This window comes from Carcharhinus amblyrhynchos, chromosome 8, assembly GCF_965287045.1.
Source record: "Carcharhinus amblyrhynchos chromosome 8, sCarAmb.v2.hapA, whole genome shotgun sequence".
Lineage (NCBI taxonomy): Eukaryota > Metazoa > Chordata > Chondrichthyes > Carcharhiniformes > Carcharhinidae > Carcharhinus > Carcharhinus amblyrhynchos.
Genome location: NC_137331.1, coordinates 111336308 through 111351872, shown reverse-complemented (window position 1 = coordinate 111351872; position 15565 = coordinate 111336308). Strand labels below are relative to the sequence as shown.

General features: G+C 45.4%; 1 protein-coding gene across 3 annotated transcripts in view; it reads right to left on the bottom strand.

Annotated features, from left to right (window-relative positions):
• Positions 1 to 15565, bottom strand: part of mtcl1 (microtubule crosslinking factor 1) — a 212445-nt gene that overhangs the window by 75211 nt on the left and 121669 nt on the right. For all 3 annotated transcript variants that reach the window (XM_080194647.1, XM_080194649.1, XM_080194648.1), the window contains exons 7-8: positions 6224 to 6346; positions 81 to 311 (exon numbers count right to left, since the gene is read on the bottom strand). In XM_080194647.1, coding sequence (XP_080050773.1) covers positions 81 to 311; positions 6224 to 6346 — 354 coding nt within the window. The remainder of the gene's footprint in view (positions 1 to 80; positions 312 to 6223; positions 6347 to 15565) is intronic.

Sequence of the window (15565 nt, the reverse complement as noted above, 5' to 3'; positions counted from 1 at the left end):
TTCAACTATTCATTAAGTTTCACTTCCGCAGCAATAAATGTTGAAGACTGGAGAATGGCCGTGTACAGAGTTTGGCCTACCTGCAATATGTCCTCCCCATCGTACTCTCTCTTGCGGCCTTGCCTCCAGTGTTTGAGCAGCCATTTCAGTTTGACATAGAACAGGAACGTGCTTTGTTTGAATATCCTCATTTCCTGCAGCAGCAAGGTCCTCTCGTGGCTCCACGACTTCTGCTCCAGTCGGTTCTGCAAGTTCAGGCTCTGCACCTCAAAATCTTTCCTCAGCAGGTTCTTCCTGTTTTCCTCTTCGATCTGCGGCACAACAAGGTATGATGAGTGACACCACAGGTTTACCAGAACATAGAGCTAAAGATTCCAGTGTGATAAATCGCCCTGAGATTTACAAAAGGAAAGAGATCCCGGTTCCTGTTTCATATTCCAAACCCCACCTCACAGATACAGAAGTGTTATTGACACAGGCAAAGTTTTGACCACGTGGTCTTCGAATATTGAAGGTACACTCCTGAGCAAATGAATTTTGTTTCATTAAGCAATGGAACTGAAACAATTTTGAAAGCCTTCTTACATCTAATATCAGCATCAATCACTTAGTGGCCGCAAACACCTTTTATTTTATTCATTCGTGGGATATGGGTGTCGCTGGCTGGCCAGCATTTATTATCCATCCCTAGTTGCCCAAGAGCAGTTGCGAATCGACCAAATTGCGGTGCTCTGGAGTCACATGTAGGCCAGGCCAGGTAAGGATGGCAGATTTCCTTCCCAAAAGGGCATTAGGGAACCAGATGGGTTTTTCCAACAATCGACAATGGTTTCACGGTCATCGGTAGATTCTTAAATCCAGATTTTTTTTTTATTGAAGTCAAGTTCCACCATCTGCCATGGCGGGATTCGAACCTGGGTATCCAAAACATTAGCTGAGTTTCTGGATTAGCAATCTAGCTTTGACAAAGGGTCATCTGGACTCAAACCATCAGCTCTTTTCTCTCCTTACAGATGATGCCAGACCTGCTGAGATTTTCCAGCATTTTCTCTTTTGAACATAAGAACATAAGAACATAAGAAATAGGAGCAGGAGTAGGCCATCTAGCCCTTCGAGCCTGCCCCGCCATTCAATAAGATCATGGCTGATCTGTTGTGGCTCAGTTCCACTTTCCCGCCCTCTCCCCATAACCCTTAATCCCCTCTCTTATCAAAAACCCATCAACCTGCTTCTTAAAAATATTTAGCGAGGCAGCCTCCACCACTTCAACGGGCAGAGAATTCCAGAGATTCACCACCCTTTGAGTGAAGAAGTTCCTCCTCAACTCCGTTCTAAAACGCCCCCCCTTTATCTTGAGGCTGTGCCCCCTAGTCCTACTGTCTTTTTTGAGCGGGAAGAGTCTCTCCACCTCTATCCTATCCATCCCATTCATCATCTTATACGTCTCAATGAGATCTCCCCTCATTCTTCTAAACTCTAGCGAGTACAAGCCTAGTTTATTCAGCCTCTCCTCATAGCTCAACCCCCTCAACTCCGGTATCAGCCTAGTAAACCTCCTCTGCACTCCCTCCAGGTTTTTGGTTTCAGATCCGCTGTAATTTGCTCTTAAACTTTAACTTTACATTGTCTGGCTTCCCACAGACACAGGCAGGGAACTCCTCAACGATTTGGGTAAGATTCAGACCCTGATTCTAACCCATTGCATCATCCACTATTAACCAAATCTTGAATAAAGCACTGTATATAATTATAAATCCCACTGTGCAAGCATATAACAGAATGTTTTTAATCACCAATTCAACTGGAACCGTAATAAATAAAATGCCTGTAGCCATCCTTGGATCAACGACCTCAGATGGCAGGACTTAAAAGATCTGTGTTGGAAAAAGGAGGGATTCAGCCAGTAGCGATAAATTCTACAAATGAAATAGCATTTGTTACGTAAAATAATTATTACATTTTGCCAAAAAGTGCATATTTGTTTCCAAGGCAACTTAAAAAGTCTCATGATGAACCTGACTCTATTATTTTTCACATGAACACAATCCTCTGCCAGTGTTTCTCAGCCTCTGTAACTTTGCGAGAAATCTTCCCTGTTCATTTTCTCAGGATTGGCAGAAACTATTGCTTCTTTGTTACGCAGTGTGTGTGTGTGTGTGTGTGTGTGTGTGTGTGGGGAAGGACAACATCACTGTATCTGTAAGGTTCTGCGCAGAATTCTGGCCTGGAGCAACTATCCCTTATTCATTGAATCCTTACAGTGCACAGGGAGGCCACTTGGCCCATCGAGTCTGCACCGACAATGATAAGTTTTATACAGAAGATGGTGGAACTTGCTGCTGGCAGAGGTATTGGACGCATATATAACAGTGACTTTTAAAGGGTGTCTTGACAAACACATGAATAGAATGGGAATAGAGGGATACGGTCCCCAGGAGAGCAGGGGATTTTAGTTCAGTCGGGCAGCTTGGTCGCTGCAGGTTTGGAGGGCTGAAGGGCCAGTTCCTGCACTGCAATCTTCTTTGTTCTAATCCCACCTAGATTCTATCGCCATAACCCCACATATTCATCCCGCTAATACCTCTAACCTATGCGTCCCGGGGCACTAAGGGGCAATTTAGCACCCAACCCACACTTCTTTAGACTGTTGTCGCAGTGCTGAAAACTTCCTTTGGAAAGGTTGCAGTAAGCCCTGCGAGAAGCTTGAGCGAAAGTGACTCACCTTCCTTGAAAATGCAGCATGAAAGACAAGCATCCAGCCATGAGAATAAAAGCAATACAGTTATAGATTTCTACACAGTGCGGCAATGCATAGCTCAGATGGTTTTAGAAAGAACCCAGTATGGGTTAGTTGTTGACTTGCATACATAATGTCAGACGGCAGGGAAGTAGGCCATTCGGCCCTTTATTTCTGTTTCCAGTTCTATGTAAAAGCTTAGTCCCACTCCACTGTTCATTCCCCATAGCCTTGCAAAGTTTCCCTTTTAAAGTTTATAATCAGAGTGGCGGAGCTGGGAGCCAGATGCAAAGCTCACACACTGACTCCCCGTCACAAAAAACCAGGATCTTTCAATCCCGCCAAAGGCCCCATGGCGGATTCCCTGGAAGCGGGACAGGCGAGCCACACACAACACCATAGACATCGACGAGACCGAAAGATCCAGCGATCAATCCTGAGCCACCCTCTGCCACTGGGAAACATACACCAGCGGTCTGGAAAATACCACCCTCTTTTCTTTCTCAAAATATCTGCACCCAGATTTGCAAAGTAACCATCCTGAGAGGAGAGGTCTGATAAATTTATTATAATGGGGTCAGGATTTTTGTTACATCACTGGTGGGGGGAGGTGGGGACAATCACAATGACACTTTCCATGATGCAAAATGCAATTTGAGTCTTCCGTGAGGTTGTGCGCTCCTGTCATAAGAACATAAGAACTAGGAGCAGGAGTAGGCCATCTAGCCCTTCGAGCCTGCCCCGCCATTCAATAAGATCATGGCTGATCTGTTGTGGCTCAGTTCCACTTTCCCGCCCTCTCCCCATAACCCTTAATCCCCTCTCTCATCAAAAACCCATCAACCCGCGTCTTAAAAATATTTAGCGAGGCAGCCTCCACCACCTCAACGGGCAGAGAATTCCAGAGATTCACCACCCTTTGAGTGAAGAAGTTCCTCCTCAACTCCGTTCTAAACCGCCCTCCCTTTATCTTGAGGCTGTGCCCCCTAGTCCTACTGTCCTTTCTGAGCGGGAAGAGTCTCTCCACCTCTTTCCTATCCATCCCATTCATCATCTTATACGTCTCAATGAGATCTCCCCTCATTCTTCTAAACTCTAACGAGTACAAGCCTAATTTATTCAGCCTCTCCTCATAGCTCAACCCCCTCAACTCCGGCATCAGCCTAGTAAACCTCCTCTGCACTCCCTCCAAGGCCAAAATATCCTTGCGTAAGTACGGCGCCCAAAACTGCACACAGTACTCCAGCTGCGGCCTCACCAATGCCCTATACAGCTGCAGCAAGACCTCCCTACTTTTATATTCAATCCCCCTCGCGATGAAGGCCAGCATCCCATTCGCCTTCCTGACCACCTGCTGCACCTGCAAGCTGGGTTTTTGTGACTCATGCACAAGGACCCCGTCGCCATTCATGCCCAGCAAGAATAGTAGTGCAAAATGCTGGCCATTATCTCTTCCTGAACAGAACTGCAAATCAAGATTTGGGTTATGATCACACGTGAGATGGCATCAACTGAAATAATGAAGAATTGCTTTTCTTGCCGAATACTCATGGTGCAAAACTATCCTGACTTTTAACCCACTTGTTCTGAAAAATACACCAGTCTTTCTGGTTTCACAAGTGCTGCCTGACCTCTGCTTCCTCAGTCAAGTTGCCTTCCTTGATGTGTGAACCTAAGCTATATCGTTAGGTCATAAGTTCATAAGATATAGGAGCAGAATTAGCCCATTTGGCCCGTCGAGTCTGCTCCGCCATTTGATTGTGAGTGAAATGCTCCTCATCCCCATTTTCCTGCCTTCTCCTCATAACCCTTCAACCCATTACCAATTAAAAATCTAACTCCTTCTTAAATACACTCACTGTCAAAGCATCCACTGCACTTTGGAGTAGCGAATTCCACAGATTTCTTTGGGAGAAGCAGTTTCTTCTCAACTCTATTTTAATTTTACTCCCCTTGTCCTGAGATTATGACCTCTCGTCCTTGTATGCCCCAGCAGCAGAAACATCCGGTCCACGACTACTTTATCCATGCCTTTTTATACCTCAATTTGATCTCCCCTCATTCTTCTAAATTCCAGAGAGTATAGCCAATCTCGCTTCATACGAGAAACCCCTTATCTCTGGAATCTAGTTGATCACCCTCACCTAATATCCACACATGGGCTTTCCAGCTGAGATCACTAGGTAGCAATAAGAACCCAGCCGGTCTGGCAGTATATGTCCACAGAGAAACAGAGTTAATGTTTCAAGTCCAATATGGGGAGGCAATGGCCTAGTGGTATTATCACTAGACTATTAATCCAGAAACTCGGCTAATATTATTGGGAAACGCAGGTTCGAATCCTGCCATGGCAGATGGTGGAATGTGAAGTCAATAAAAAATGTTTGGAATTAAGAATCTACTGATAACCATGAAACCATTGTCGATTGTCGCAAAAACCCATCTGGTTCACTAATGTCCTTTTAGGGAAGGAAATCTGCTGTCCTTACCCGGTCTGGCCTACATGTGACTCCACAGCCGCGGCAATATGATTGACTCTCAACTGCCCCCTGGACAAGGAGCAAGTAGGGATGGGCCATAAATGGTGGCCAGCCAGCAACGACCACGTTCCACAAATGAATTTTACAAAATGACATCAGGTGGCATAATGGTCAGTGCTGCTGCAGGGACCCGAGTTCGATTCCTGGCTTGGATCACGTTTGCACATTCTCCCCATGTCTGTGTGTGTTTTCTCCGGGTGCTCCGATTTCTTCCCACAGTCCAAAGATGTGCGGGTTAGGTGCATTGGCCATGCTAAATTGCCCCTTAGTGTCAGAGAATGTGTAGGTTAGAGGGATTAGTGGGGTAAATATGTGGGTTTCTAGGAAAAGGGCCTAGGTGTGATTGTTGTCAGTGCTGACTCGATGGGCCAAATGGCCTCCTTCTGCAACCATAGGGATTCTATGATTGATCTTATTTCATCAGAGCTGAAGAGAGTTAGAGCTACGATAAGTCTTCTCCAGTTGTAAAAGTGGAGAGAGGAAAGTAAAGCAAAAGAGGTCAAGGATAGGTTAGAGAGCAGAGGAGATGGGGATGTCATGGACACAAGGCAAAGCGGGTGTTAGTGATAGTAGTAAAGACACAAAACATTGGTCCAAAGTAAGTATTAATAGCAGAATAAAGGTCAGGGCTGTCTGGCTGCAATAAGATGAGAACAAGGTTGGCATTGTGGGGGGGAAATCAAAATGGAGGAAAGAGTTCATGGTCCGAGTTCATTGGATAGAAATCAAGAACTTCTCCCTCACCTAAAGGCACTGGTCCAATAGTGATTGAAATGAGCTTCTGAGTGAGAGTAGTGGATTGAGACTAGGGATTACATTTGGGATTTCCTGATGCTATAGCATTCCAATCACCAAGGACACCATTCTTTCTCTTATGTGTAACTTCCCTGAGGACCTTGCATTGATCTATTTGAACAGTTTAACCTCAGCAATAGCCTGTACCCACCTCAATGATCTTGCTGGTGAATTTTTCATTTTCATTCTCCCGAAGTTGTCTTTCCTGTTCCAGACGATCCTGCAGCTCTTGGACAGATAGATCCTGTTCTGGTAAAACACGGGAATCCCTGAGCTGAGTGTTTTGCGAAGAAAAAGAAACATGTTCAGTTAAAGCCCATCAAGAGATATCCCAATACTTTCTCAGAACTTTTCCTCAAACCTTTCTCAGCTATCACAGAAGTGGTTATGAAGCTTCCACTCTTGGAGCTTGGATAGATCTCACTGCAGGTGACCATGAAATCTGAGGCTGTGCAAATTGTTAGCCCTGGTGAAAGTCCCAGTAGTAAGAGTGGACCAGCTGAGTGTGCCAGCTGCAATAAACTCCCTTCTGTCAGCTGCTTAACCGAAAAAGGCAGGTGGCAACAAAACGCGATTGTTCCCTTTGTTACTCACAACAACCGGCTGTGATGGCAGAAACAATCCAGACTGGATTTTGGGATTCAGATCAACATGGTGGCACAGTGCCTAGCACTGCTGCCACACAGCGCCAGGGACCCGGTTCGATTCCCAGCTTGGATCACTGCCTGTGTGGAGTTTCTCCCCGTGTCTGCGTGGGTTTCCTCCAGGTGCCCCGGTTTCCTCCCGCAGTCCAAAGATTTATCAAAAATTTATCAATTTATCAAGAATTAGTCCTTGATAAGAATGTACCTGTCAAGCAGGGAGGAAGTGGTCGAGCAAGGGAACCGTGCGTGGTTTACTAAAGAAGTCGAATCGCTTGTGAAGAGGAAGGAGATTATGTCAAGATGAGACATGAAGGTTCAGTTAGGGCGCTTGAGAGTTACAAGTTAGCCAGGAATGACCGAAAGAGAGAGCTAAGAAGAGCCAGGAGGGGACATGAGAAGTCTTTGGCAGGTAGGATTAAGGAAAACCCTAAAGCTTTCTATAGGCACGTCAGGAATAAAAGAATGACTGGGGTAAGATTAGGGCCAGTCAAGGACAGTAGTGGGAAGTTGAGTGTGGAGTCCAAAGAGATAGGTAAGGCACTAAACGAATATTTTTTGTCAGTATTCACACAGGAAAAAGACAGTGTTGTCGAGGCGAACACTGAGATACAGGCTAGTAGACCAGACAGGATTGAGGTTCATAAGGAGGAGGTGTTAGCAATTCTGGAAAGTATCAAAGTAGAAAATGGGCAGGATGGGATTTATCCTAGGAGTCTCTGGGAGGCTAGGGAGGAGATTGCAGAGCCTTTGGCTTTGATCCTCAGGTTGTCATTGTCTACAGAAATAGTGCCAGAAGACTGGAGGATAGCAAATGCTGTCCCCTTGTTCAAGAAGGGGAGTAGAGACAACCCTGGTAATTATAGACCAGTAAGCCTTACTTCTGTTGTGGGCAAAATTTTGGAAAGGATTATAAGAGGTAGGATTTATAATCATCTAGAAAGGAATAATTTGATTAGGGACAGTCAACACGGTTTTGTGAAGAGTAGGTCATGCCCCACAAATCTTGTTGAGTTCTTTGGGAAGGTGACCAAAGAGGTGGATGAGGGTAAAGCAGCTGATGTGGTGTATATGGATTTCAGTAAAGTGTTTGATAAGGTTCCCCATTGTAAGCTATTGCAGAAGATACGGAGGCATGGATTGAGGGTGATTTAGTGGTTTGGATCAGAAATTGGCAAGCTGTAAGAAGACAGAGGGTGGTGGTTGATGGGAAATGTTCATCCTGGAGTTCAGTTACTAGTGGTGTACCGCAAGGATCTGCTTTGGGGCCATTGCTGTTTGTCAGTTTTATAAATGACCTGGATGAGGGCGTAGAAGGATGGATTAGTAAATTTGTGGATGACACTAAAGTCGGTGGAGTTGTGGACAGTGCGGAAGGATATTGCAGGTTACAGAGGGATGTAGATAAGATGCAGAGCTGGGCTGAGAGGTGGCAAATGGAGTTTAATGTGGTTAAGTGTGAACTGATTCATTTTGGAAGGAGTAACAGGAATACAGAGTACTGGGCTAATGGTAAGTTACTTGGTAGTGTGGATGAGCAGAGAGATCTCGATGTCCATATGCATAGATCCCTGCAAGTTGGCACCCAGGCTGATAGGGTTGTTAAAAAGGTGTACAGTGTGTTAGCTTTTATTGGTAGAGGGATTGAGTTTAGGAGCTACAAGGTCATGTTGCAGCTGTACAAAACTCTGGTGCGGCTGCACTTGGAGTATTGCGTACAGTTCTGGTTGTTGCATTATAGGAAAGATGTGGAAGCACTGGGAAGGGTGCAGAGGAGGTTTACCAGGATGTTGCCTGGTATAGTGGGAAGGTCTTACAAGGAAAGGCTGAGAGACTTGAGGCTGTTTTCGTTAGAGAGATGGTTAAGAGGTGCTTAATAGAGGCATATAAGATGATCAGAGGACTGGATAGGGTGGACAGTGTGAACCTTTTTCCTCGGATGGAGATGGCTAGCACGAGGGGACATAGTTTTAAATTGCGGGGTGATAGATATAGGACAGATGTCAGAGGTAGGTTCTTTACTCAGAGAGTAGTAAGGGTGTGAAATGCCCTGCCTGCACCAGTAGTGGATTTGCCAACATTAAGGGCATTTAAATGATCATTGGATAAGCATAAGGATGATATTGGAATAGTGTAGGTTAGATGGGCTTTAGATTGGTTTCACAGGTCGGCGCAACATCGAGGGCCGCAGGACCTGGACTCTGCTGCAATGTTCTATATTCTCTGTTCGAAAGATTGTGTGGGTTAGGTGGATTGGCCATGTAAATCGCCCCTTAGTTTCAGGGGAATTAACAGGGTAAATATGTGGGGTTACAGGAATAGAGCCTGGGTGTGATAGTGCTCGGTACAGACTCGATGGGCCAAATGGCCTCCTTCTGCACTGTAGGATTCTATGATCACTGCAAGACATTTCCTCAGTGCTACTGACCTACAAGAAGCTCTCGACCCAGAGTGTTCCGGCTGTTTCTATTTGTAGAACAGTCAATGTCTCGTTTAACTCACAGTTCACTTTAAGATAATTGCCACGCTGTAATTAATAGTATATTGACACTCTTCACACAAATCTTTATAATAAAATTACCAACTGGAGAGACTTCGACATTAACATTTATTTAGTTTCCAGTTTTCAGGATTGCAGTAGCTAAAATATTTATAGTCGAGCAGTGGTCTCAGTACTGAGCTGTACTTGTCCTACTGCTTCTCCAAGTGTGGCCTTTTATCATTGCCTGCTGTCTCTGAATATTGGATTGTGCTGTTTCCAGTTACTATTACTCGTTAAAGGGCTTCCCACTAACAAACAACAGGAGATTTGACCTTACGGCAAACCTATATCTGCGTTGTGTTAAAACCACACGCTCTGGTTTGTTTTTGGAGTCACTTAAACGTTTGCTCACCACCAGAGACCAAAAGCAGCATCGCGGTATAGCCTTAACCACAGAAAGAGTGGGACTGCAGGATGGAGCGGGAGGATGTGAGTGATGACTGTCTCGCTGAGCTGAAAAGTTCCATTAAAAAAAAAAGACCAAATTAAATTGTATTTGCACGGCGGACTTCTCTGACCCCACCTGTGACTGGCAGTGATAGCGAGGCATGAACGGTCAGAGAATTCCAGCCAAGATTTTCCTGCCTCTCCTCAATTATGCGCCTCCAATTTTTCCCCAGCTTCACATTTTTTCCCTGCTACTCAGATTTCTCTGTCTTCTCTTTCATGGAATGGCACAGCACAAGGGGTGGCCATTGGGCCCATCATTATTATGTCAGCTTTTTGGTAAAGTTGTCTGATTAATCCGACTCCTTTTCCCAAGCCTCATTTGCTTTTCTTTCCACGCATTTCTCCAGTTTTTCTTCAGAGTGTTATTGTTGAATCTGCTTCATCACCCTTTCAGATAATGCATTCCAGAGTTAACGTGGGTGATCCTTTCTATCCGCTTGGCTGTTCGAGTAGCACTGTGGGCCAGGGGACATCAGCGGGGCCCTGGAGCAGGACTCATGACCAGTGTCCAGCTGATCGCAGATGGAGTTTAATTTAGACAAATGCGAGGTGATGCATCTTGGTAGATTGAATCAGGGCAGGACTTACTCAGTTAATGGTAGGGCATTGGGCAGAGTTACAGAACAAAGAGATCTAGGGGTACATGTTCATAGTTCCTTGAAATTGGAGTCACAGGTGGACAGAGTGGTGAAGAAGGCATTCGGCATGTTTGGTTTCATCGGCCAGAACATTGAATACAGGAGTTGGGAAGTCATGTTGAAGTTGTACAACATATTGGTAAGGCCACACTTGGAATACCGCGTGCAATTCTGGTCACCCTATTATCCTATTATAGAAAGGATATTATTAATCTAGAAAGAGTGCAGAAAGATTTACTAGGATGCTACTGGGACTTGATGAATTGAGTTATAAGGAGAGGCTGAATAGACTAGGACTTTTCTCTCTGGAGCACAGGAGTCTGAGGGGTGACCTTATAGAGATCTATAAAATAATGAGGGGCATAGACAAGGTAGATAGTCAATATCTTTTCCCAAAGGTCGGGGTGTCTAAAGCTAAAGGGCATAGGTTTAAGGTGAGAGGGGAGAGATACAAAAGTGTCCACAGGGGCAATTTTTTTACACAGAGGGTGGTGAGTGTCTGGAACAAGCTGCCAGAGGTAGTAATAGAGGCAGGTACAATTTTATCTTTCAAAAAGCAGTTAGATAATTACATGGGTACGATGGGTATAGAGGGATATGGGCCAAATACGGACAATTGGGATTAGCTTAGGAGTTCTAAAGAAATAGGGCAGCGTGGACAAGTTGGGCTGAAGGGCCTGTTTCCATGCGGTAAACCTCAACGACTCTATGACTATATTCACAACCTTTTGTAGTTCCTAGAATGAGCCAGTTAGGATTGGCCACTAAATGTGCGGAATGTCGGGTTGGGAAAAGAGATATTCAGCAGGTTGGCACTGGGTCACGGTATAATTGTGGGGCTGCCCCTGCATTCCTTCTTCTCCTGACTACAAACACTCAAACAAAAAATGTGGCAGGCTATATTTGGAACAGCGTCCAGCGCTCCCCCCGTCCTCCACACATCTACCTTGTAAAAACACCAGAGAGAATTTTCCAACAAGGGACTGCTGGTGCACACAGCACAAACCTTACAACTCATCTTTCTCTTGCCACTACCTGTCACTAATACAGTCTGAATAAAGATCTTCTCTAATGAGACACTTCCTACAGGGTTGTGGTTGGAGAATGGTGATGTGGGATACTGTGTGCTGAGTGCTCTGGAAGGACAGAAAGTTTTCAAAACTGACTGGCTGCCAGAAACAGAGAAAAGAAATACAAGTTTCTGCAAAGCAAGGTCATGATTGTGCAAGTCATGACCCCAGTCCTAGTGTGTAACTGGAATACTGAGTGTTCCTGTTGCAGAAACACAGTGTGGCCAGACTCCCAATCCTGAGAAAGGCCCCTGGCTCATTCCACAGGCCGCAGCCTTCACTTTGGGCTGTTTCTGGTATATCCTCATTTTTCTTGTTTTTTAAATTGACAATTTCCCATTTTCTCTGGCGAGTGGAGAGAGAGAGAAAGAATGAGAGAGACGGTGGTTGTATTGATGCACTGAGCTGTTACTGTGTTAACCCATCAGTCACCCCAACCCTTCCAGAGATGACGGAGTGGATTCTACGGGGTGGGAGAAGGAGACGGTTGCTGAGGGGAATGTCTTGCTCGCATACTCAGTACAAAGCTCGCTCTTGAGCTGACCAACTTCATGAGGTGCTGCCTAGCAGTGATGACACAGGGCGTGACCCCAACGAGCTGAGAGTGGCACACGAGGCCCTCAGCAAGAGGGAGTCCCACCCCCTCGGGAGTTGCCGGCCAGCGAGAGAGACCACCTAAATGGGTTGTCCTGCGCGCCAATAGTGGTTGCTACTGGGATTACAAGCAGTCTGAGGAGAAGGAACACGGATGCCAGACTGTGAGCCCAGGACTATTGGTTGAGGAGTATTGTGGAACCTGGGAATGGGGGTGGGGTTAGCACTGCTGCCTCACAGCGCCTGGGTTCGGTTCCCAGCTTGGGTCACTGTCTGTGTGGAGTCTGCACGTTCTCCCTGTGTCTGCATGGGTTTCCTCCGGATGCTCCAGTTTCCTCCCACAGTCCGAAAGATGTGCTGCTTGGGTGCATTGGTCATGTTAAATCTTCCCTCAGTGTACCCGAACAGGTGCCGGAACGTGGCTACTAAGGGATTTTCACAGTAACTTCATTGCAGTGTCAATGCAAGCCTACCTGTGACACCAATAAATAAACTTTAAACTTTAGGTGAGGGGGGCAGGACTGGTGGAGGATGTTGGGTGGGGGGAGGGTTCTGGAGGCCAGGGGTGAGGGTGGGTGGAGGCACATAAAGTGGGGGGCGTGTGGATAACCCCTGCTAGGCACACTGCATCCCTGTACAAAGCAGGTAACACCCTTTCCTCCAACTTTTTTACCGGATTTGGTGAAAAAGCAGGCTGGCCTCCTTATATTGTCTTCGCCAAGTGTACATTGAGGGAACAGGCCATTGATTGGCCAGTTAAGGGCCTCTATAGGAATATGGGAGGATGGGAGGGTTGGCTGATGCCAATTACCCATCACCATAAGATGTGGGAAAGCTCAGGGGATGGGCAGGAAGGTGGTGGGGTAACCAGCCTTACTAATTCACACACTATCACCACCTGCAAATCTACTGGCTGCAAATCGAAAGATTCTCTACCTTGTGTATAATTTCTCAGTTGATGTTGTCGGCACAGACTTTAGCAAGGTCTCTGACAAGGTATCGCATAGTAGGTTGTTGCATAAGGTTAGATCTCACGGGATCTAGGGTGAATTGGCCAAATGGATACAAAATTGGCTTGATGACAGAAGACAGAGGGTGGTTGTACAGGGTTGTTTTGGAGACCTGTGACCAGCGGTATGCCTCAGGGATCAGTGCTAGGTCCACTGTTATTTGTAATTTACATTAATGATTTGGATGAGAATATCAGAGGCATGGTTAGTAGGTTTGCAGATGACACTAAGATTGTTGACAAAGTGAACAGTGAAGAAAGTTATCTCAGATTGCAATGGGATCTTAATCAATTGGGCCAGTGAACTGACAAATGGCAGATGGAGTTTAATTTAGATAAATGCAAGGTGACGCATTCTGGTGGACTGTACCAGGGCAGGACTTACTCAGTTAATGGTAGGGTACTGGGGAGAGTTACAAAGAGATCTAGGGGTACATGTTCATAGCTCCTTGAAAGTGGAGTCACAGGTGGACAGAGTGGTGAAGAAGGCATTCGTTGGTCAGAACATTGAATACAGGAGTTGGGACTTCTTGTTAAAGCTGTACAATTCATTGGTAGGGCCACACTTGGAATACCAAGTTCTGGTCCCCCCATTATAGAAAGGTTATTATTAAGCTAGAAAATTGCAGAAGAGGTTTACTAGAATGTTGCTGGGACTTAATGGTTTAAGTCATAAGGAGATGCTGGATAGACTGGGACTTTTGTCTCTGGAGCATAGAAGGCTGAGGGGTGATCTTATAGAGGTCTATAAAATAATGAGGGACACAGATCAGCTAGATAGTCAATATCTTTTCCCAAAGGTAGAGGAATCTAAAACTAGAGGGCATAGATTTAAGGTGAGAGAGGAGAGATACAGAAGTGTTCAGAGGTGCAATTTTTTCGCACAGAAGGTGGTGAGTGTCTGGAACAAGCTGCCAGAGATAGTAGTAGAGGCGGGTACAATTTTGTCTTTTGAAAAGCGTTTAGATGGTTAAATGGGTAAGATGGGTATAGAAGGATATGGGCCAAATGCGAGCAATTGGGACCAGCTTTGGGGTTTTAAAAGAAGGACAGCACCGACAAATTGGGTCGAAGGACCTGTTTCCATGCTGTAAACTTCTACAACTCACTGGTCCGAAGAGGTGAGCAAAACTCCAGGATTTTGATAAATGTTCATGCCTTTGCTCATTATCTACTGTCATACATTGACAACATCCTGATTGTGTGGCCTGTAAAGACCTTTCTTTTTGCCTCCTCTGCAATCCTTCCATTTATTGATGATGAAAGGCAAAGGTCGCCCTCACTGACAATCTCAAATGTTAAAGCCAAACATCAGGACCGTGAGACTTTATATCACAGTTATGTTTCAAACTGTCTTTTTTAAGTTAAGGTTAAACAGAATGCCCTGGAATGGATGATGTTGTGAAGCTGTACTGAACTCTGCCCTCGTGATCTAGTTACCATGGGGACAGGGGATGCAGGTCAAGCTCTACTGAAGGTCTAGTGCATGTTTTAACTCTGGGACGTTCTTGCTCTCAAGGGAGTGCAGCGAAGGTTTACCAGGCTGATTCCGGGGATGGCAGGACTGATGTATGAGGAGAGGTTGACTAGGTTAGGATTGTTTTTACTGGAGTTCAGATGAATAAGGGTGGAGATCTCACAGAGACTTATAAAATTCTAACAGGACTAAACAGCGTAGATGCAGAAAGGATATTCCTGATGGTGAGGGAGTCCAGAACCAGTGGTCACAGTCTGAGAGTACAGAGTAGACCATTTAGGATGGAGATGAGGAGAAATTTCTTCACCCAAAGAACAGTGAGCCTGTGGAATTCATTACCACAGGAAGTAGCTGATGCCAAAACATTTAATGTATTTGAGTGGTGGCTACATATAGCACTTGGGGCAAATGGGATCAAAAGTTATGGGGAGAAAGCGGTATTGGGTTATTGAGTTGGACAAACAGCGATGACCATGATGATTGGTGGAGCAGGCTTGAAGGGCTGAATGGCTTCCTCCTGCTCCTTCTATGTTTCTATGACACAAAGGGAAGACTCGAGGGGGAAGTCAAACCAAGGGCTTTGAGGAAGAAGATCCACAATGGGTGCTGCTATGTCAGGAAGTAAAGGACTGCTTTTGGGGAGAGCACCAAGCAGAATGCTGGTTAGGACAGATCCCATGTTCTGAATGTGAAAAGTTCCTTACAATGAGGAGTCCATTTGATTACGCTCAAAGCACTAAGTGAAAGGAACTTTGTTTAAAAGGAAATAGGAAGATGTCCCCCAGCGAAGCAGGGAGAAAGAATCATATTAGAGATGGAGGAACTGGACTTTAGACCCAGGGTTACATGTTGAGAGAGAATATGGTGCAATGTATAAATGCAGGGTGGAATTTTCAGCTGTTTATAAAGTTTATTTATCTATTACTCACAAGTAGGCATACATTAACACTGCAATGAACTTATTGTGAAAAATCTCCTAGTCGCCTCACTCCGGCGCCTGTTCAGGTGCACTTAGGGAAAATCGAGCACTGCCAATGTACCTATCCAGACTGTGGGAGGAAACTGGAGCACC